Here is a 24,816-nt window from a genome sequence, read left to right as displayed (position 1 = left end):
ATACAATAGACAACCACACAAAGGCTATATGCCAAAAGCCAGGTATGTGGAAGCCAACAATCTTTCTATGAGACAGATAACAGTCAGCATACCTTACAATGGCAGCCTTGTGCACTATGAGACATTCCAAACATAATATTCAAGTAAGTAAAAACTAATTTGCATAAACATGGACATATGGGAAAGACATGCAAAAATGAGCAGACTCTGCCTTTTTTTCCACTTAAAACTATTTGCATGGGAAAATTTGCGATCTACACTACTCATGAACAGCGCCATCTATTGGTTTCAGTCTTATGACAAGATTATTAGTCTTGTCATAAGACTATGAAACCAATAGATGGTGCTGTTCATCTTGTTGGGGCGTTAGTAAGTGGGGCACCCTACTCAACAGAGTCCACACACCGTGTAACACTCAGCCTATAATAGCCTGCACTAACACTGAGGTGTATATTGGATTGCTGCTATCATTCACACATCTTCTAGTACTTTATCTGCGGTAATATAAGCTTGCTAGGGTGTATCTGAGGACTATTGCCCTGCTTGTAATGACTCATGAACAGCACCATCTATTGGTTTCATAGTCTTACGACAAGATTATGAATCCAATAGCTGGCGCTGTTCATGAGTAGTGTAGATCGCGAATTTTCCATGCAAATTGTTTTTCAGCTGGAAAACAAGGCAGATTCTGCTCAATTGCATGTCTTTCCCATATGCCCATGTTTATGCAAATGAGTTTTTACATGACAAAACTGTATAGAAAGGTTATTGAATATTATGTTAGGACAATCAGATTTTTTTTTGTCACCCTAATGATATTGATCTAGGTGCGCAGGTCCATCCAAGCCATCCAACAGATGTGAAGCAACTTTGAGGCTTACTGGCTCTTAGTCAGATGAGAGCTGGTTTAGAATGTCTCATAGTACACAAGGCTGCCATTGTAAGGTATGCTGACTGTTATCTGTCTCATGGATAGATTGTTGGCTTCCACATACCTGGCTTTTGTCATATAGCCTTTGTGTGGTTGTCTATTGTATTTCATAGATAATAGGAGTCCAAGACGCATCCAGCTATCCTCTTAATGCTGTTTCCAAACCATGTTGATGGGGTTTGCATCAATTTCTAACCTTTTTTGTGCACTAAACAGTTTCTTCTTCAGAGCAGGGGGTGCCTGGTTTGATGCTCGGGTCTCCCATTGACTTTCATTGTATTAAATTGTACTCGAGCACCCGCAGTATTCAGCCGAGCACTGCAATGTGCCACGCATAGTGATGCTCGAGCCAAACAGCAGTTCGGCCGAGCATGCTCGCTCAACACTAGTGTTCACCTGAGTGGTTAGGTCATGTGATATTTTTATAGAGCAGGTTGTTATGGATGCGGCAATACCTAATATGTATACTTTATTTATTTCACTTTAGCACAATAATAGCAGTTTTGAAGCAAAAAAAAAAATCATATTTTAGTGTCTCCATTGCCTGAGAGTCATACCTTTTTTTTTTTTTGACCGATTGTCTTAGGTAAGACCTCATTTTTTGCGGGATGAGGTGACGGTTTGATTGGTACTATTTTGGAGGGCATACGCCTTTTTGATTACTTGGTGTTGCAATTTTTGTGATGTAAGGGAACAAAAAATGGCTTTTTTTGGCACTGTTTTTATTTAAAAAAATGTATGGTGTTCACCTGAGGGGTTATTCCTTGTGATATTTTAATAGAGCAGGTTACGGATGTGGCGATACCTAATATGTATACTTTTTTTTAATTTTTTTTACACTTTTTGTGATGTAAGGTGACAAAATGGCTTTTTGACACCGTTTTTTTTTATTATTTTTTTTTGTGTTCACCTGAGGTGTTAAATCATGTGATATTTTTTTTATTTATTTATTTAAGTTTATTGTCTTAGGTAGGGGCTCATTTTTTGTGGGATGAAGTGACGGCTAGATTGGTACTATTTTGGGGGGCATACGCCTTTTTGATCGCTTGATCGGTGATACGCCACTTTTAGTGATGTAACGTGACAAAAAAAGTTTTTTTAGCACAGTTTTTATTTTATTTTTTTGACCTGTTCACCTGAGGGGTTAGGTCATGTGATATTTTTATAGAGCCGATCGATACGTATGTGGAAACACCTAATATGTCTACTTTTCTTATTTTCCCTATTAATTAATTAATTTTGACTTTATTTTTTTTGTCCCACTCTGGGACATCAACTTTTGGGGGTCTGATCCCCTTTACAATGTATTACAATACTTCCGTATTATAATGCATTGGCTATAAGTGTATTACACAATGTAATACGCTTATAGCCTGCTTGCCTGTGAGATCCAGGGGGCTGGATCTCACAGGCTCTCCCGGAAGGCAGTCACGATGCCTAAGGGAGGCATCGGGCTGCCTTCCCTGCCATGGGGTCCCGGTCACAGCAGCGCGGGGACCCCATGGACACCGGCACCCGTGAGGATACCACACGTGCCGCAGTCAGCGCTGACTGCGGCGTGCAAGGTTTAATGCTCCGGCATCGGTGATTTCACCAATGCCGGCGCATAGAGCAGGGGTCCGGCTATAGAGCAGGGGTCCGGCTATCAGTGACAGTCGGACCCCTGCCTCTGATCAGGCGGGCGCAGCTCCAGCACCCGCCCGACCAGCGCGCCGTACCTGTACTGACCTGGGATTTCCGTCCCGCATTTCGGCACCATACATGCACGGCGCTGGTATCCTAAGGGTTAATTTTGTTAATTTTTTGTTGCTAAAAACAACTTCACTTACCCTGTCCATCAGGAACCACCCGATTGGCTAGTCCAAAAGCATATGCTTCTTGGGCTTTTACTGGCCTTCCTGTAAGAATGAGATCCAGAGCTCTAGAAAGCCCAATTAACTGTGGCAACCTCACTGTTCCCCCATCGATTAGTGGAACACCTGTAGAAGAAAAATTTAATTTAATTAAACATTTATGAAAAGAGACTATTATTTCATGGCTTCACATGCTTTTTTGCTAAGTACTCACAAATGCAGGACACAGTATGTCAATGATATTATTATTTTAATTTATCCTATTTTATTTGATCATGTGCAAAGTATATATTATAGATGGTAAATGCTACATCGGTGGTGGTCCCACCATCATGAGAAAGCCCAGTGCCCCTAAGTTGCAAGACCATGGGTAAGAAGAGCTTGGAAAAGCAGTGGTCACACAATATGCTTCCACTCCACTTAAACTTACCCTAACAGCACTTAGCAATGTCCTGTGGTGGACATTGTGGTGGACTTAGCAATGTCCATGGTGATGGATCATGTGATGGACCATGTGATGAGCACAGTGACGTCACCACTGGTCCTTTTCCTCACAGATGAAGACAGAAGAGAAGCCGGGCTGCGCAAACAAGTGGATTAAGGTGAGTTAAATTATTATTATTTTTTTTAACCCCTTCAGCCCTATTGTACTAAGCATTCTGTAGTAAGAATGCTATTATTTTCCCTTATAACCATGTTATAAGGGAAAATAATACAATCTACACAACACCTAACCCAAACCCGAACCTCTGTGAAGAAGTCCGGGTTTGGGTACCAAACATGCAGATTTTTCTCACGCGCGTGCAAAACGCATAACAATGTTTTGCACTCGCGCTGAAAAATCATGCATGTTCCTGCAACACATCCGCATCCTTTCCCGCAACGCCCGTGTGAAACCAGCCTAAGGGTTACATAGCATCAAAAATCAATATAATGCTAAGCGACCCTGTCAGTGCTAAGGAGGTCAGTACGGGAGCTTCCACAGACACATGCTGCAAGTTCAATGCATTGAACTTGCACGTGTGAAACCAGCCTAACAGTTCACAGTAGCAATTTCTTCCTCTGGTGCTCCCTGGGGATATGCAGTGATTGGAGGGCACACTCTTTCTTTTCTTGGGGCATACCCTAGCATTGGGGCTCCTGCCTGGTGGTAGGTGGGGTGCACTTGATGTTAAGTGTTAGTCTGGGTGCAAGCAGGGGTGGACTGGGAACTTAAAGTGGCCCTTGAAAAAATGCCAATCTGCCCCTGGGTGCAAGGCAGAAATGGAGGTGCAGTGGCTGGTGAACGGTGAAGTTAGTAACCAGGCCAGTTGGTATGAATAAATAAGTCTCTCTTACTCTTTACTAAAGTGTACAGTCGTGGCCAAAAGTTTTGAGAATTACATAAATATTGGAAATTGGAAAAGTTGCTGCTTAAGTTTTTATAATAGCAATTTGCATATACTCCAGAATGTTATGAAGAGTGATCAGATGAATTGCATAGTTCTTCTTTGCCATGAAAATTAACTTAATCCCAAAAAAAACTTTCCACTGCATTTCATTGCTGTCATTAAAGGACCTGCTGAGATCATTTCAGTAATTGTCTTGTTAACTCAGGTGAGAATGTTGACGAGCACAAGGCTGGAGATCCTTATGTCAGGCTGATTGGGTTAAAATGGCAGACTTGACATGTTAAAAGGAGGGTGATGCTTGAAATCATTGTTCTTCCATTGTTAACCATGGTGACCTGCAAAGAAACGCGTGCAGCCATCATTGCGTTGCATAAAAATGGCTTCACAGGGAAGGATATTGTGGCTACTAAGATTGCACCTCAATCAACAATTTATAGGATCATCAAGAACTTCAAGGAAAGAGGTTCAATTATTGTTAAGAAGGCTTCAGGGCGTCCAAGAAAGTCCAGCAAGCGCCAGGATCGTCTCCTAAAGAGGACTCAGCTGCGGGATCGGAGTGCCACCAGTGCAGAGCTTGCTCAGGAATGGCAGCAGGCAGGTGTGAGCGCATCTGCACGCACAGTGAGGCAAAGACTTTTGGAAGATGGCCTGGTGTCAAGAAGGGCAGCAAAGAAGCCACTTCTCCCCCAAAAAAAACATCAGGGACAGATTGATCTTCTGCAGAAAGTTTGGTGAATGGACTGCTGAGGACTGGGGCAAAGTCATATTCTCCGATGAAGCCTCTTTCCGATTGTTTGGGGCATCTGGAAAAAGGCTTGTCCGGAGAAGAAAAGGTGAGCGCTACCATCAGTCCTGTGTCATGCCAACAGTAAAGCATCATGAGACCATTCATGTGTGGGGTTGCTTCTCATCCAAGGGATTGAGCTCACTCACAATTTTGCCCAAAAACACAGCCATGAATAAAGAATGGTACCAAAACACCCTCCAACAGCAACTTCTTCCAACAATCCAACAACAGTTTGGTGAAGAACAATGCATTTTCCAGCACAATGGAGCACCGTGCCATAAGGCAAAAGTGATAACTAAGTGGCTCGGGGACCAAAACGTTGACATTTTGGGTCCATGGCCTGGAAACTCCCCAGATCTTAATCCCATTGAGAACTTGTGGTCAATCCTCAAGAGGCGGGTGGACAAACAAAAACCCACTAATTCTGACAAACTCCAAGAAGTGATTTTGAAAGAATGGTTGCTATCAGCAGGAATTGGCCCAGAAGTTGATTGAGAGCATGCCCAGTCGAATTGCAGAGGTCCTGAAAAAGAAGGGCCAACACTGCAAATACTGACTCTTTGCATAAATTTCATGTAATTGTCGATAAAAGCCTTTGAAACGTATGAAGTGCGTGTAATTATATTTCACTACATCACAGAAATAACTGAAACAAAGATCTAAAAGCAGTTTAGCAGCAAACTTTGTGAAAGCTAATATTTGTGTCATTCTCAAAACTTTTGGCCACGACTTGTACAATAGGAGTAGTAGTACATGCCACAATAACAAGGCACAATTCCAAGGCATGTACCATGGTGCAATCCTTCTCCAATAGCAGAGTATGGACAACGGCAATGATGGATGTTGTAGTACTCCTTCTCTCTGTCTCTCTAATGTGTCTCGCAGAACCTTAGGCATGCAATGAGGTTCTTGATAATTTTCTGCATTTCCTGTGCTGAGGGGTGCAGATTTGAGATTCTGCTGGCCAAACCATTTCCAAGTGTGGAAGGGTGCGCTATCAATATTCCCTCTCAAAGAAGTAAGGTCTCTCTGGAAAAAATGTGCACAATACTTTGCTGACTGACTCCAATGCATGGCCTTCCAGATTCCGGACCTTCTGATTTCCTTCTATCTGAAGCACTTTTGATGTAAAGTAGTTTCCTTGGCTATAGAAGTGTAACACCACCCCGCGTTGTGTTGCTCACGCCTCTACCTCGCTACTATCGTCTAAGAGCCTGTATATTGTCATCTGATATGATTTTGCTCATGTCTTCACAAATGTGCATGTAGAACTATGTTAAATACAATTTTCCTTGTAATTTTTCCATGTTCACCAACAGGTGGCAGCAAAGCATTGGTAGAAACTAGTTCTAGTTTAGTGTATCTAGGCTGGAATGGATTATTCCAGCTTAGCTCCCCCTCTGTGGAGGTGTGGACTGTTTCCCACATCCTGCAGCTTGGGTGGAGAAGGAAGTTAGAGTTAGTGTAGCCCACCCCCTGCTAGGGTAGGGTGTGTGTGTGTAGGAGATCCCCTGCATGGGAAGAAGAGCAGGATATTGTCTCGGCTGAGACATGATCACATCCCAGTCTGAGCCCTGCAGCCTCAGCTGGATGAAGAAAGCTACAAACAATCTCCAGAGTTCCAGATGAAAGGCATTCCCTGAGAAACCATCTGAGGGTAAGTCCAGAGACCTAGGAGAAGCCATATCCTCCTCAGCTAGTCTGTCCCAATACAGCAGAAGTACAGAAAGGTGCAGAAGATTAGTTCCTTCCACAAGTACAGAGCTACCAAGCAGACAAATTATCTTGCAAGCTCCTCACATTAAAGCAGAAGCATTCATTCCTGCCAATGATTGCTAAAACCTGCTGGGACCAGAGACCAAAGCTGTATACTGCTTGGATACTAGTTATCTTCAGTAAAGAAAAGTTTGAACTTCATCTAAAGGTCTGGACATCATTTCTGCTGCAAAATTCCTCTATTATTCCTACTATCACTATACTCAAATTTATTGCTAGTGAGCCAGGAGTCCAGCCGTACCCATGTAGGAGACACCGTTGACACAATTACCACTACTCTACAGAGACATTATAGACAATTACATCACTTTGGCATTCCTAATCTGGGACGTGCGTTATAACACCTTGGAAGGGCCTGTGATAGTACCCTGCGCACGATGCAATTGGCATCACAAACAAACTACAAACTATTAACCACCCATATCCTGGCCCACTGCATAAGTGGCATCAGCGTACCCGTATCCTGCTCATTGCAGAAGTATCAGAGATGAAGGTCCTCAGAGCTCGGGCCTGGCTCTGATGAGCTTGCACATGTAGGTCTTCATTGTTCCTCAGCAGAAATAGACTGTTCACGCTGACTTACCTGGGGGTGGACTAAAGTCTCTTCCCTGGCAGCCTAACAGGATGAGCCAAGGTTTTAACCCTTAATTGTCCATACAGTACTATTAGGTGCATAAATCACATGATTTTAACTTAGAAATATTACATGACAGCAATTAACCCTGCAGTACCCCTGATCTGGGGTACTGCAATTGCGTCTATGGTCCATGTGGCTGCTGTAAAACATATCTCTAATGGGAGCCACATGAACACAACTGGAATTTAAGCATTAATGAAGTAAGAAGAAAGGGCAAGTGTAAGATTTTTTTCTTATAAGCAAGCATATTGTTTTCATTAATATTCTAGTTATATAATGCAACTATAGTTGGGATTTGAAAAAATAAAATTAATATGTGGGTAATGAAGAGCAGTTAAGTTATTATATTAGAAAATGTTTGTTAAATGCATTTATGGGGTGTGTAAGGGTGTGTCAAAATACAGTTATAAATTTAAGAAGATTCCTAGAAGTGCCAAGCTCTACCAATTCAGAACTAATCTTCTTAATAGACCAACTAGAGAAAGAATACATGAAGAAAAATTAACTAAAGGGGTTGTTCAGCCTTTACTAAGTAGTGATAATCTGTCCTCACTTGAGATCAATGGGAGCAGTACAGTAGTAACAAGCTCCTTCAGAATAAAATATCCTGTTTAATTCCATCGATGGAGCTGCACTCAAACAGCTGATCTGAGGGGAGGCATGGTTTTGAACCCCCCCTCCCCCCCTCCTCCGATCAGCTAGTAATGGCCTATCCTGTGCGGTAGGTCATCACTTAGTAAAGGCTGGACAACCCCTTTAAAATTGAAAATATTGTATTTCACACATTATAAGACACATTTATTTGCCCTAAGAGTGGGGATAAATGGCTGTGTGTCTTATAAAGTGAATACTAGTGAGTGCTATCATTATGTAAGAGCTCACTAGTATGCAGGAGGACTGGGGAGTGATAAGGCTAGCGCTGTCTGTACTCACCGCTCCCTGGTTTTCCTCCAGGCCCTGCTTAACGTGTCCTGACTGTATACAGTCAGTGTGCGCACTATGACCTGACGCTGTACGCTGTCAAGTCACAGTAATAGCAAGGGTCCGGAGAAGACCAGGGAGCGGTGATTGCAGGAGAGACCGCCAGATCTGTAAAGTGGCAGCAGACCAGAAGAGGTAAGTTAATTAATTTATTTTTATCTCTGATTGAAATCTGATATGGAGGTCTGATATGGGGGTCTGACATGGGGTCTTATCTGAGCTCTGATAGGGGTCTGACCTGAGGTCTGATGGGGGTCTGATATGGCCATCTGATCTGAGGTCTGATTAAGGTCTAAAATGAGAGTCTGATCTGAGGTTTGATATGGGGATCTGATCTGAGGTCTTATATGGGGGTGTGATCTGAGGTCTGGTCTGAAGTCTTATATTGGGGTCTGATCTAAGCTCTGATGGGGTTCTGACCTGAGCTCTGATGGCGGTCTGATCTGAGGTCTGATGATGGTCTAAAATTTGAGTCTGGTCTGAGGTTTGATATGGGGATCTGATCTGAGGGTCTGATCTGAGGATCTGATCTAAGGCCTGATATGGGGATCTGATCTGAGGTCTGATATGAAAATCTGATCTATAGTCTGATGAAGATTGGGGTTCTAATTTTGGGGGTCTGATGAAGATTGTGGGTCTGTTCTGATGAAAACAGTTTTTTCTTATTTTCCTCTTCTAAGAACTAGGTGCATCTTGCATCAGCTGCGCCTTATAAAGTGAAAAATACAGTAAATCTCTTCTTCTCACACATTATAAACTGACAACAAAAGAGACATTTGCCTGTGTATATATAAATAGGGAGACACCTGTCAGTCAGTCTGAGGTGGTCAAGGAGCGATCCTCTTAGCAGAAATTGCAAAGGATGGGAGTGGTATTGGCCCTGATGAGGTTTTGTGTCGATTGTGTACTCCCTCATGCTGTTGCTCCCTGGGGATTGGTGCAGTGAAAAGGTGCATCCAGCTTATGGTACATCCCGCAGTACAAGGAAAAAAATACAATGCAACAGCACTCTGCAAACCAAATAAAGTACAAAAATGTGTTCTAATGCTATGCTTATTAAGTAAATTTGAGATTCTTGGCAAATACATTTTGTACAAAATTATTTGGGCCCATATGCCACATGTCAAAGCGATCTGTGTAAGACGGGAGCCTAACACAAAATTCTACCCGTTATGTGCCATGACTGCTACCATAAAATTCAGGAAATGTAGGTTCCACATGCATGCTGGGCCCACCTTAATTTTTGTCATTTTTGGTGCCAAAATGGCCTCCATTAAATCCAGGGAATGCAGGTACCAACATGCATGCCAAGCTCATTCCACACCTCTCCTGGTGCCAGATGGCCCCCAACGAATGCAATGAGAGTCCACCCTATGCCTCTCCTGGTGCCAAAAGGCTTCCAGTAAGTGAGGGAGAGCAGGCTAAGCTTTAGGCCTCTTTCACATGAACGTCGCGGATTAGGTCTGGATGCGTTGCGGGTGCGTTTCTGGAAAATTGCGAGATTATGCTTGCGAGTGCTGTCAGTTTTGTATGCAATTGCGTTGCGTGATTGCGTTTTTTCCACACGGGTGACATGCGGATTGCATGCGTTTAACACGCGTGAAAAAAACCATTCTCCATTCTCTTGATTCACCTTTTACTGACAAGAGCTATCAAAACCACCAGCAAGCATTATGTTTAAGGAAATCTCCTTATTTATTTTTGGGGAAAATTGGTAGTGTGGCTGGATTGTGTATTGTTTTTTTTTTTTATATTGTTTTTTTTAAACACGATATGTGAAATATGTAAAAATACCTCATTGCTATAAAGCTTAAATGTAAGCACTATTAAAATGTATGCCAGTATCACCATCATAATAAAGAAAGCAGTAGTTGGCCTCAATATAAATTACTCAAACCATAATGACATGTCATGTCACTAAACTCCATCTCTATTGTCTATAGTATCGTGTGCATATGGACATAAAATTGTGTTAAATTTGTATTGGAAGATATGTATTATAAAATCCAAAATGTACAATCATTAATGTGTTATATGTGTGTGTGCTACATAAATATAATTATTTAATGTGTATAATAAAGACATCAAACAAGAAAATGTATGTAAATAAAGCGCTGTTTATTTCTCCACAGAGTTCTTTTTTTTTTTTTAGAACATAAAGAACATAAAATAATTATAAAAAGGAACATTTATAATTTAACCACCTCCCGTCCGCCCATTGAATATAAACGTCCGGGAGGTGGTTCTCCATCTCTTAATGGAAGTTTTAAAACGTCCATTCAGAGATCGCAGGTCCACTTTTTAAGGACCAGTTCAGGTCTGAAGTCACTTTGTGAGGCTTACATAATAGAAACCACCCAAAAATGACCCCATTTTAGAAACTACACCCCTCAAGGTACACAAAACTGATTTTACAAACTTTGTTAACCCTTTAGGTGTTCCACAAGAAATAATGGAAAATGTAGATGACATTTCAGAATTTCACTTTTTTGGCAGATTTTACATTTTAATCCATTTTTTCCAGTAGAAAAGCAAGGGTTAAAAGCCAAATAAAACTCAATATTTATTACCCTGATTCTGCGGTTTACAGAAACACCCTACATGTGATCGTAAACTGCTGTACGGGCAAACGGCAGGGCGCAGAAGGAAAGGAATTCCATATGGTTTTTGGAAGGCAAATTTAGCTACACTGGTTTTTAGATGCCATGTCCCATTTGAAGCCCCCCTGATGCACCCCTACAGTATAAACTAAAAAAAAAGTGACCACATTTTGGAAACTACGGGATAAGGTGCCAGTTTTGTTGGTACAATTTTGGGGTACATATGATTTTTAATTGCTCTATATTACGTTTTTTGTGAGGCAAGGTAACCGAAAAATGTTTTGGCACCGTTTTTATTTTTAATTTTTACAGCGTTTACCTGAGGGATTAGGTCATGTGACTTTTTATAGAGCAGATCGTTACGCACGTGGAAATACCTAATATGTCTACTTTTTTTTATTTATTTAAGTTTTACACAATAATAGCAGTTTTGAAGTAAAAAATAATCATATTTTAGTGTCTCCATAGTCTGAGAGCCATAGCTTTTTTATTTTTTGACCGATTCTCTTAAACAGAGTCTCATTTTTTGCGGGATGAGGTGACGGTCTGATTGGTACTATTTTGGGGGGCATACACCTTTTTGATCACTTGCTGTTGCAATTTTTGTAATATAATGTGACAAAAATGCCTTTTTTTTTACACATTTTTTAATGGTATTCTCCTGAGGGGTTAGGTCATGTGATATTTATATAAAGCTGGTTGTTACGGACGTGGCGATACCTAATATGTATATTTTTTTTTATGTATTTCAATTTAGCACAATAATAGCAGTCTTGAAACAAAAAAAATGATGATGTTTTAGTGTCTCCATGTTCTGAGACCTATAGGTTTTTTTTATTTTTTGGGTGATTGTCTTTGGTAGGGGCTCATTTTTTGAGGGATGAGGTGACTGTTTTATTAATACCATTTTGTGGGACATACGCCTTTTTGATCGCTTGGTGTTGCACTTTTTGTGATGTAAGGTGACAAAAATTTTTTTTTTACACCGTTTTTATCGGACAGGGTGGATCATGTGATATATTTATAGAGCCGGTCATTACAGACGCAGTGATACCTAATATGTGTGGGTTTTTTTTCTGTTTTTTATTATAAAATAAGGGGAAAGGGCGTTTTTTTTTCTTTTTTACTTTAGGGGCAGACAGGCTAGTCAGGAGTGCACGACTGAAGAGTCAGCCACACCTCCGGTACAAGCTGCAAAGAAAAAAAAAGGGTCAGTCAGCACATCCCAATGGGCAGGTGCACGTTGCTATGGCTGAAAACACAAAGAAGAAATACAATGCAACCGAACTCTGCAAACCAAATAAAGTACAAAAAAGTATTCTATAAGCATAGCATTAGCATTAGAATACTTTTTGTACTTTATTTGGTTTGCAGAGTGCGGATACATTGTATTTCTTCTTTGTATTTTCAGCCATGGCAGCGTGCACCTGCCCATTAGGATGTGCTGACTAACCCCTTTTCTTCTTCGCAGTTTGTACCGGAGGTGTGGCTGACTCTTAAGTCATGCACTCCTGACCAGCTCGTCTGCCCTATTGGCTGATTTTAATTAGTGTAAGTATAAAGCTTAGCCTGCTCTCCCTTACTCACTGGAAGCCTTTTGGCACAAGGAGAGGTATAGGGTGGACTCTCATTGCATTCATTGGGGGACATCTGGCACCAGGAGAGGTGTGGAGTGGGCTCGGCATGCATGTTGGTACCAGCATTCCCTGGATTTAATGGAGGCCATTTTGGCACCAAAGATGACAAAAATTAAGGTGGGCCCAGCATGCATGTGCAACCTACACTCCCTGAATTTTATGGTGGCCGTCATGGCACATAACAGGTAAAATTTTGTGTTAGGTTCCAGTCTTACAGAGATCACCGACGTGTGGAAGACGGGCCCAAATAATTTTGTACAAAATGTATTTGCCAAGAATCTAAAATGTACTTAATAAGCATAGTATTAGCATGAAAATACTTTTTTGTACTTTATTTGGTTTGGAGAGTGCTGTTGCACTTTATCCCGCAGTAGAAGGTACAAAGGGCAGTTTTGTTCACCAGATGATGAAGCATGGTGGCTGGTTAGGTGGTAATTAAATGGCACTAACAGGCACTTGTGGATATAGGTTTCCATGGCATGGTACAGGCTAGGTGTTTGGCTGGCCTGGAAGAGGTCTAGGTGATGAGAATCTGATTCGTAGTCCATCACCTGCAGCAGGGTCTGGAATGCTGTGATTTTGCTGTTCACTCTGCTGTCTAGGCACACTGAAACTTTTTTGGAAGTAGCGTTCTCGATTCTGATACTCTTCCTGGAGTGAAGGTCACAGGAGCTCTGACACCCCCACCGATCAGCAAAATGGTGTATGGTACTACTTATAGCAGATTGGGCACTTAAAGTGGCCTTGGAAAAAAATATATAAAAGGTGGCCTCATGTTGTAGGTGGGTCCAAATAGGCAGCAGGTAAGGCCAACAATTATTGTGGTGTGCCACATGCTGTTGCAACAAATTATTCCTACTCCAGTACAGCAAACAAAGCAGCCAAAACACTCTAATATAAACTATACATGAATATGGACTCCAAATGAATATTTGTTGTACATACTGGCCAATGTCCAATACATTTTTCAAATTGTTGCATAACCAAGCAGTATCTCTGAAACCACATTTCTAAACACAGAAACTATAGTCCAACACATTTGATCCAAGCACACTGAAGGCAATAATCTGTGGAATTGCGAGAGACGTTGCTGACATCATATAAGGCTTCTTGCACATGACGGTAGTTTTGGTCTGCGTTTGATCAGCATTTTGCAGACAGTTATGTTATCCATGGGCTGTCCACATCTGTGTTGTCATTCTGAAAATTATAGAACATGTCCTATTCGTATCTGTTTTGCGGACAAGAATAGGCATTTCTACTGATGGAAGTGAGAAAACTGTGTAATGCATACGGCCTGTATCCGTATTTTAAGGATCTGATGTTTGAAAACTGCAAAATGGATATGGTCATGGGCAGAAGACCTAACATTGTGATGCTGATTTGCAATGCCCTACAAATACCTCTATGGAGAGTTCAGCTAATTCCAGTATTAAGTGCCCAGTTAATGCCCCCATACAATACATAGTTACAGACACTATTCAGTACCCAGTTTTTGCCACTGTTTAGCGCCCAGATAATGCCAACATACAATGTATAATTAATGCCACTATTTAGCACCTAGCTAGTCACCTTTAATATGCAGTTTTTGCTGCCATTTAGCACTTAGTTAATGCAGCACTACAGCAATGTCCATAAAAGTACAGTAACCAGCATATACTGTACATATATCCACACACATGTATATGGCTAAATACACATGCACACATATGCAGCTAGCTCTTGAGGTGCCACAGCGGAGGATGGGAGTGGTAGTGGGCCAACAATAGGATGTATCAGTGGTATCCCCCAGGCCGTTGCTCCCTAGGGCTGGCACAGTGAATGGAGGACGCACACTTTTTCCCTCTGGAAACTCCCTGTAGTTGGGGCTCCTTCCTGATGGTAGTTTGGGGTGTCCTTGATGTTGGTGGTTTTATGGGTGCCTGGCAGAAGAGTTATTAGCATTCAATTGTCAGCACGTGGCACTGTAGGAGTCAGTAAACCGGGCCAGCTTTAACACAACAAATGACTTTATTTACTTGAATACAAAATAGGAGCTGTAGTACATCCAACAACAGTCTGTACACAGTGCAAATTCCACCCAGATGTCTGTGTACGAGTTAGGAAATGTTGAAAGCCATCTGGTTACTCTATCTATTGCTAAAGTCTCTCTACATTGAATCTCTAGCTGGCAACTGCATTCTCTAAATAACGCAATTCGCACTGCTGCGTGCAGGTTCAATGATACGACTGGCCAAGTTGTTCCTGATGTGTGTAGAGTGTCTTAACTTGTTACCCCTACAGCAGGGTCTGGGAAGCTTAACACAGGTTACCTTGCTGACTGACTCCTTGCCTAGCCATGCAGATTCTCCAATCTTGTCTTTCTTCCTCTTTTGCTGTAGCAGGACCAGAGGATTCCAAAGAGATCTGTTAGTCTCTGTATTCTTGAAGCTGGAGGCCTGAGGAGAGAAGCACGTAGTGTCTGCTCCCTACCCCCTTCAAGCTCTCCCTACAACTGCCTAGAATTAGCTAGAGCCAGGGGTGGAGCCAGCTATTAACCCTGCCTGTGCCTATTCATGCTCAGACATACTCATTATACACTACATCGCATAGAGTAACACTACAGTACAATACATTACCAAAAAAATAAAGATACCTCTGTACTGGGGTACAGCACATATGTTACTATAATAATAGAAATACATGGAGGGGATGTGCTTTTTCTCTGTGCTGTCCCTGCCCTTCTTCTGTACAAAAAGGCAGATTCTTCACCCCACCATCTTCCCTGTTACAACGCAGGAAGAGCCTCTCTGAAATGGGTTTATCAGGATTTTAAAATATTTGCAGGAAATATGGGAAAAAAGGAACCAATACTCACCTGCTTAGTTTTCAGGGACCTACCTGAGAGGCGCAGGGCAGAGAATGCGAGTGGTGACTGTGGCCCTCAGAGCGGTAGTAGTACCAATAGTCCACATTGGCAGTCCTCCCTCTGGCGTTATCTGGGGCCTGCAGTGAATGGAGGGCACACATATTCTTTTCTCAGGGCATTCCCTGGTATTGGGCCTCCTGCCTGGTGGTAGTTGGGGTGTCGTTGGTGTTTGGTGGGTGTTTGGCTAGGTGCTAGGCAAGAGTGCAGGTCTGGCAGAGTATGGAGCCAATTGCAAAGCCACCGTTCTGAGGTATTTCACAAAGCAGCAGTATCCTCGATGGCAGCATAGGAGGAACAATGATGGCGGTGGTATGATGGATAAGTGTTGGGTGTATATCTCTTAATCAATCTTTTTGATTAATTATTTTCAGTTTTTTTCTGCTCCTCTGACAGCACAGAATGGCACAGAAAGGTAAGTGCAGATATGGAGGATTCAGCCTTAATCAATCCCTCCATCAATCAGAGAATATACTTACTCTCAGAGTGTCACACTTTTGGGGGGGTGGTTGTCTTTTCTGAAACAAGGCCTAACAAGGCCATTTTATTGACACCGTGATCCAGAAGTTTACCAGCATCTGGATCACAGCATCAAATAACACATAAACATCAATAAAGTTTATATTTTACTATGTTGTCCTCCTGTCCATTCGGGATCTTTATCGTAAAGCATGCCACTAGTGATAATTACAAGAGATTATTATATAATATATCTATGATAGATGAAAAGGTTGCCGTTAAATCAGAAAAGACATCTGTTTTTGGCGTAGAATTTTTTTTCAATGCCATTGCAACTTTTCTAGTCACAATTGGCATTTTATGCGCCAATTTTATCAAATGGAGGCGTGGCGAGATTGGAGTGTGTGCAGGGCCATCGTCCCCAGCTCCTTCATTATTTTCACCGGAAACTAGACTAAATAATGACTGAAATCAATGGTAGCAAAAATCCGCCGTAGATTTCATTCCAGCTCACAGTCTCCCGGAGAAGCCATGTAATTTATGAGGAGGCCCCATCAAGACCGATGCAGAAAACGCAGGTCTTAACCCCTTAAGGACTCGGCCCTATTTCACCTTAAGGACTTGGCCATTTATTGCAAATCTGACCAGTGTCACTTTAAGTGCTGATAACTTTAAAACGCTTTGACTTATCCAGGCCATTCTGAGATTGTTTTTTCTTCACATATTGTACTTCATGACACTGGTAAAATGAAGTGAAAGAAAATCATTTTTATTTATAAAACAATCCCAATTTTTTTTTTTAAAAACTGCAAATTTCCAAGTTTCAATTTCTCTACTTCTATAATACACTGCTCAAAAAAATAAAGGGAACACTTAAACAACACAATGTAACTCCAAGTCAATCACACTTCTGTGAAATCAAACTGTCCACTTAGGAAGCAACACTAAGTGACAATCAATTTCACATGCTGTTGTGCAAATGGGATAGACAACAGGTGGAAATTATAGGCAATTAGCCAGACACCCCCAATAAAGGAGTGGTTCTGCAGGTGGTGACCTGACCACTTCTCAGTTCCTATGCTTCCTGGCTGATGTTTTGGTCACTTTTGAATGCTGCTGGTGCTTTCACTCTAGTGGTAGCATGAGACGGAGTCTACAACCCACACAAGTGGCTCAGGTAGTGCAGCTTATCCAGGATGGCACATCAATGCGAGCTGTGGCAAGAAGGTTTGCTGTGTCTGTCAGCGTAGTGTCCAGAGCATGGAGGCGCTACCAGGAGACAGGCCAGTACATCAGGAGATGTGAAGGAGGCCGTAGGAGGGCAACAGCCCAGCAGCAGGACCGCTACCTCCGCCTTTGTGCAAGGAGGAACAGGAGGAGCACTGCCAGAGCCCTGCAAAATGACCTCCAGCAGGCCACAAATGTGCATGTGTCTGCTCAAACGGTCAGAAACAGACTCCATGAGGGTGATATGAGGGCCCGACGTCCACAGGTGGGGGTTGTGCTTACAGCCCAACACCGTGCAAGACGTTTGGCATTTGCCAGAAAACACCAAGATTGGCAAATTCGCCACTGGCGCCCTGTGCTCTTCACAGATGAAAGCAGGTTCACACTGAGCACATGTGACAGACGTGACAGAGTCTGGAGACGCCGTGGAGAACGTTCTGCTGCCTGCAACATCCTCCAGCATGACTGGTTTGGCATTGGGTCAGTAATGGTGTGGGGTGGCATTTCTTTGGAGGGCCGCACAGCCCTCCATGTGCTCGCCAGAGGTAGCCTGACTGCCATTAGGTACCGAGATGAGATCCTCAGACCCCTTGTGAGACCAGATGCTGGTGCGGTTGGCCCTGGGTTCCTCCTAATGCAAGGCAATGCTAGACCTCATGTGGCTGGAGTGTGTCAGCAGTTCCTGCAAGACGAAGGCATTGATGCTATGGACTGGCCCGCCCGTTCCCCAGACCTGAATCCAATTGAGCACATCTGGGACATCACGTCTCGCGCTATCCACCAACGTCACGTTGCACCACAGACTGTCCAGGAGTTGGCAGATGCTTTAGTCCAGGTCTGGGAGGAGATCCCTCAGGAGACCGTCCGCCACCTCATCAGGAGCATACACAGGCGTTGTAGGGAGGTCATACAGGCACGTGGAGGCCACACACACTACTGAGCCTCATTTTGACTTGTTTTAAGGACATTACATCAAAGTTGGATCAGCCTGTAGTGTGTTTTTCCACTTTAATTTTGAGGGTGACTCCAAATCCAGACCTCCATGGGTTAAAAAATTTGATTTCCATTTTTTTTTTCTGTGTGAATTTGTTGTCAGCACATTCAACTATGTAAAGAACAAAGTATTTCAGAAGAATATTTCATTTATTCAGATCTAGGATGTGTTATTTTTGTGTTCCCTTTATTTTTTTGAGCAGTGTACATAGTAATACCTCCAAAAAGAGTTATTACTTCACATTCCCCATATGTCTACTTCATGTTTGGATCATTTTGGGAATGATATTTTATTTTTGGGGAATGTTACAAGGCTCAGAAGTTTAGAAGCAAATCTTGAAATTTTTCTGAAATTTTCAAAAACACAATTTTTAGGGATCAGTTCAGGTCTGAAGTCACTTTGCGAGGCTTACATAACCACCCAAAAATGACCCCATTCTATAAACTACACCCCTCAAGGTAATCAAAACTGATTTTACAAACTTTGTTAACCCTTTAGGTGTTCCACAAGAATTAATGGAAAATAGAGATACAATTTCAAAATTTCACTTTTTTGGCAGATTTTCCATTTTAATAATTTTTTTCCAGTAACAAAGCAAGGGTTAACAGCCAAACCAAACTCAATATTTATTGCCCTGATTCTGTAGTTTACATAAACACCCCATATGTGGTCGTAAACTACTGTACGGACACACGGCAGGGCGCAGAAGGAAAGGAATGCCATACGGTTTTTGGAAGGCAGATTTTGCTGGACTGTTTTTTTTGACACCATGTCCCATTTGAAGCCCCCCTGATGCACCCCTAGAGTAGAAACTCCAAAAAAGTGGCCCCATTTTAGAAACTAACGGGATAGGGTGGCAGTATTGTTGGTACTAGTTTAGGGTACATATGATTTTTGGTTGCTCTATATTACACTTTTTCTGAGGCAAGATAACAAGAAATAGGTGTTTTGGCACCGTTTTTATTTTTTGTTATTTACAACATTCATCTGACAGGTTAGATCATGTGATATTTTTATAGACCAGGTTGTCACGGATGCAGCGATACCTAATATGTATACTTTTTTTTTTATTTATGTACGGTAAGTTTTACACAGTGATTTCTTTTTTGAAGCAAAAGAAAAATCATGTTTTAGTGTTTCCATAGTCTGAGAGACATAATTTTTTCAGTTTTTGGGCGATTACCATGGGTAGGGTATGATGTTTGCGGGATGAGATAACGGTTTTATTGGCACTATTTTGGGGTGCGTGTGACTTTTTGATTGCTTGCTATTACACTTTTTGTGTTGTAAGGTGACAAAAAATGGTTTATTTAGCACAGTTTATTTTTTATTTTTTACGGTGTTCATCTGAGGGGTTAGGTCATGTGATATTTTTATAGAGCCGGTCGATATGAACGCGGCGATACCAAATATGTATACTTTTTTATTTATTTATGTAAGTTTTACACAATAACAGCTTTGTTTTTGTGTCTCCATATGTTTTTGTGTCTCCAAATAAGATGTTTTTGTGTCTCCATATTCTGAGCCATAGTTTTTTTTATTTTTTGGGCGATTGTCTCAGGTAGGGGCTCATTTTTTGCGGGATGAGGTGGCGGTTAGATTGGTACTATTTTGGTGGGCAAAGGCCTTTTTGATCGCTTGCTGTTGTACTTTTTGTGATGTAAGGTGACAAAAAAACGGTTTATTTAGCACAGTTTTTATTTTTTTATGGTGTTCATCTGAGGGGATAGGTCATGTTTATAGAGCCGGTTGATACAGACGCGGTGATACCTAATATGTATTTTACCAAATTTTTTTAACTTTATTTGGGGAAAATTTCGTTTTTGTTTATTTTTACTTGAAACTTTAAAAAAAAATTGGGGAAAACTTTATTTTTTCAACTTTTTTTTTCACTTGTTACTCATACAGCTTCCGGCCTGTGAGATCCAGGGGGCTGGATCTCACAGGCTCTTCACCGGAAGGCAGCGCAATGCCTCAGGAAGTCATCGCGCTACCTTCCATGCCATCGGGTCCCCCCTACAGCCCCATGGGGACCCGATGGCACCACCGCCCCCGCACCAGGTAAAAGCCGCAAACCGCAGGTCTGAATTGACCTGCGGTTTGCGGCGATCGCTGACACGGGGGGTCACGGGACCCCCCTGCGCCTTTAGCCAAGGTGCCTGCTCAATGATTTGAGCAGGCACCGGGTTCCGATCATCGCCCGCCGGGCGGCGGTGATCGGAACTATACATGACGTACTGGTTAGTCATGGGTTCTTAAGGACTCGGGAACCATGCCGTACCGGTACGTCATGGGTCCCTAAGGGGTTAAAGGATAACTGTCATATTTTCATCAAAAAATCTATTTTAATATATGTTACTGCTGCAGCAGCATTATGCATAAAGCTTTAGTTTCTTCACTTACCACTGTTTTCCTTGAGTGTCCCCCTTAGTTATAGCTGTTTTGAATCCTAAATTATGAGGATATTCTCAAGATGGCTCCTCTGCCAGTTCTCGGAGGCCAAAACTGCATTCCCTCAGGTCACATACAAACTTGCTGGAGCCAGCAGATTCCTGCCAGCCAATCAGATTGGCTTACTGAGAGACACACCTCCTCACTCTGAAGCCTAATGCAGGCATGCAGTGTGAAGGACCGCCCCTCTGTCTTCCTAGCCGGAGACAGATGAACCATAGCAATGACCTTTTAAGGGAGCAATGGAAAGGGACAGAGGACATTAATGAAAGCTGCGGTAATTACAGATCTTTTGGCAATCATTGACAGACTAACTCAGGTATACATGCCTAGCTCTAATAAACTAGCAAATAAAAAAAAATATGACAGTTGTCCTTTACTGAATCAGGGCCTTTATATCTCACTGACTGTTGCCATAAACCACCATTTTCAGTTAGAGTTTATACTTCAGTTATTTGGTCAGTTATTGTGAGCCAAATCCAGGTGCAGGTCAAAAACACAGAATAGGTGCAATTCTTTAAATTACACCTGATCTTTGAATAGGTGTCACTACTGGTTTTAGCTCACAATAACTGATGGAAATAACTGACTAAATAACTGAAGTGTGAACTTGGTCTTAGTTTTACAAAACAAACCAGTATGACAAACCAGGACAAATTGGGCTCCTGCATAGGGCTGCAAGGTTTAGGGCCAGTTCATATTGAGTTTTTCAGTGCTGATTTTGGCACGTTTCCGCATCAAAAAACTTGAATCTCCCATTGAAATGAATATGAAGCATCAAAAAACAGCTCAGTACATGTCTGCGCGTTTTCTAGTGTGGATCTGGTCCAAAAACCACAAGATAAAAATGACGTTTTGTACTGAATTAAACAGATTAAAAAAAAAAATGACAAAACGCTTTGAAAAACAGCATCAAAAATGTGTAAAAAAAAAAGCATGAAAAACACGCTGAAAAAAAAAAACATGCATAGATTCTGCACTGTATTTGTAGGCAATTTTTGAAGTCTGTTGTGTGAACATACCCTTAGGGGCAACGATGAAACCAATGTAGGGGATGCATTTTTTCTGGCTATGCGCTTGTTTGCCTCTACATAAGAGCTCATATAATTTCACCTGTTCACTCGCGAGGCCTTTTTATCACTTTTGGCTCCATTTGATATTAAAAATGGGAGGAAAAAAATTGCTTGATGTTAAAGGCAATTTGTTTGTTATTGCTTTGAGCTAAACATTTTTTTTTATTGGTCTTTATTAAAAATATAGCTTTCTTTGTTCTGTACAGAGCTGATATGCTATAGAAGCACCCTTTGGACTTTGTCTTTTTCGTCAGACCAGGAGCAGACGGACTCCTTATCTCTGCTCTCTGACCTTATAAATGCTCATTATAGCTCAGTTCTTATCTTACTGATAAGAATGTGGGTTAAGTAAGTGTTTATGACCTCTCAGTAGTTTAGAGATAAGATTTATTAGATGAAAGTGTAAGTACCAGTCACAACGCTAGAAAAACAGCTAACCCTTTGTGACAGAACAGTTCAATATTTTTATTATTAAAGGCCAATTGATAAAAAGATTTTTAGCCAAAAATGAGTAACATGCAATCATAAAAAAAATAGCCTGCGATGGTGTACATAGTCTTTAAATAAACACAGCAAAACTCAAAATATGATCAAGCCATTGATGTCAAATAACATGCCGTGTTAAAGGGACGCCCCCAAAACACCCCCTTTTTACCCATGTAAACTTGGCCAGAAGCTGAGGCTATGTGGTGCGGAGAGAACTTATCTTCTTGAAGAGCAGATTGTGGATGTCAGTGATCGCCTGAATGAAGAAACCACTGAGACAGAGAACTGAAGTAGCGGTAGGTACAGAGAACTGAAGTAGCGGTAGGTAGGTTGCAATACGTCTGAAAAGGTCTCAGTGTCTCTCCAAGCAGTATAAAAGCTGCAACCCCTCTGTAACAATGCTTTATAAAACTAATTTAGAAATGCAGTGGGTTGTTTCAGTGCAGATTATAGGATTATAGATCATAGTAAATTTACTTTAATAGGAAATACTGTATATTAGCAGGCAATCAATGGAGCAAAGACCTGGTTATGCCTGTTGACCACATGCCTCTCTAAGTGGGGGGCAACAGGATGCCAGAAAGAGTCTGGAAAATATGAAGGTAGATGTGTCAACCACTGTTGTCAAAAATAGGCAAGACATAAAAATGTTGCATTTTGCTTGTGTGGCTTAAAAACAGACCACATGACTAAACATAGAGCTTCAGAAGTCATGTAAGCAGTTCTGCTTGTGGATGGTGACGCAGACTCTAATTTTAGTCCATCAGAGGTGTCAACAGTTACCATGCAATGATAGATCTGGTAAATGTATCCACCAAGGGAAGACTTTATCAGTAGCTTTATGTGAGAAAACTGGGGTACAGAAGTCATAGATCTTGGCTCAAGCCTCATTTGCTTAAAAAACTTTTGGGTGCTTATCACCACTTTTCTGAAAAGTGGCCAAGATTTTGCAGGAAGGGTGGGGAATCCCAGATTTACAAAAAATTTATGCCAGGTGGTGTAGATCAGATTTTCTGGCACGTGGACAGACAAAGGTGCAAAACATGTATTAAGAGACTTTTCAGTATCTTACTCCAGAGCAGTTTGCACTAAGATCAAGGTATGATAATGCCAGTCTAAGTAAATTCCCTAAAAAACTGCTTATACACCAGTCCTAATTAGGGATGAGCAAACCCAAACTGCAAAGTTCGGGTTCATACCGAACTTTGTGAGTTCGGGTACCCAGACCCGAACGTTGACTTTTTCACTGAAGTCCGGGTTTGGTGTTCGGGTCATTTTATTGTTTTCCGCAAAACATGGTTATAGAGGAAAATAATACCATTCTTAAGAATACAAAAGAGTATGGTAATTTAGGAGTAAAAAAAATAAAAAAATAAAAAAAAATAAAAAAAATAAATAAAAAAAAAATCACCTCATCCACTTGATCGCACTGCCACAGTGTCTTTCAGCAGGACCTGAAAGAAGGACCTGCGATGACGACACCAGGCTCACCACATTTCCTAAACACAGCTAACAGACTGCATATTTTCCATATTCATGAGAGGTGGAGTTACAAAAGCATGGAGAGAAAGAGATAGAGTAGCCATCTTGGGGAGAGCTTGGAAGAGGATCCAGGCAGTGTGTGAGGAAAATCCATCGCCATCCAGATGTGGGAGCACCCTTTGGTGACCAGAACTACAGTGCAGTGAAACTGATTGTGTCCAAGGCCCTGATCCTGCCCAGATGCCGAGGAGAGGATTGCTTCCAGGAACGCTGATGAGAGCTGAGGAGCAATGCAACATACTCTGTGGGACCGCATGCTTGTTGGAGAAGCTTTTGTTTGCTCCACAACCACGGATACAGAGCAGACCTGGGTCGGTAAGACTGATTGTGCACGAACCCCACCACAGTGTTGGCACTTAGAATCCTAGAGACTGAGACCAGGCCTGTAGTTAGTTAGGATTTCTGTTTGTGTCAGGCCACAAGTGTTGCTGGCTGTTCATTGCAAGGACTCCACAATTTAAAGTGACATTGCACACTGGAGAGCTGATAAACTTTCCCACAATCTCAAGCCAGGCATGGGTTTTGCTCAGAATTAATAGTCTGGCACGTGCTCAAAGACCAGTTATGGGAGGGGGAATACTGTAGAGCACTGTAAGATTGTAAGCTGTTGTGCTGCGCAGCAGGCTGGCCCGTACCACACAACCAAACAGTTGTTCTTGATTTTTTCAGGGTAATAATAGGTAAAGCGTGGCTGTTTTTAGTTGTGCCTGCCAGTAGGTAAATTACTGCACTTTCCTCCTGCATCCATCGGAGGGCGCCACGCTGTGCAGCACAAGGGTCTCAGCCTCCAGGCTTGGTGTATGTAAATTTAGTGTGTGTTCCCAGCATTTGTGGTTGTGCTCATTGCCACATTTAAGTAAAATGCTGTTTTGGCAAAACCTGGTGTTGGATTCGCATTCCTCGTTCGTGACTTCACTGTATCCTGGGGAGCCCACCCCGGTACACGACTTTTCTCACTGTGGCAAGATAACTCTGATTCCAGCATTTTAACCCTCCCAGATGCCATGGCAAAGTGGTTTGCAAAAGAAGGGGCTCCCTCTGTACCCCATTGGGCACCACAACGTAATTGCAGGGTCCTGATAGTGG

The 24,816-nt window shown here is 42.0% G+C and overlaps 1 protein-coding gene across 1 annotated transcript in view; it reads right to left on the bottom strand.

Annotated features, from left to right (window-relative positions):
• LOC121001163 (carnitinyl-CoA dehydratase-like) overlaps nt 1–24,816 on the bottom strand; it is a 228,377-nt gene that overhangs the window by 53,708 nt on the left and 149,853 nt on the right. Inside the window, exon 6 of the mRNA XM_040432109.1 lies at nt 2,761–2,910. Within this exon, the coding sequence (XP_040288043.1) occupies nt 2,761–2,910 (150 nt within the window). The remainder of the gene's footprint in view (nt 1–2,760; nt 2,911–24,816) is intronic.

This window comes from Bufo bufo, chromosome 5 (assembly GCF_905171765.1).
Source record: "Bufo bufo chromosome 5, aBufBuf1.1, whole genome shotgun sequence".
Lineage (NCBI taxonomy): Eukaryota > Metazoa > Chordata > Amphibia > Anura > Bufonidae > Bufo > Bufo bufo.
The sequence above is the reverse complement of the archived record's forward strand: the minus strand, read 5'-3'. Positions and strand labels throughout refer to the sequence as shown.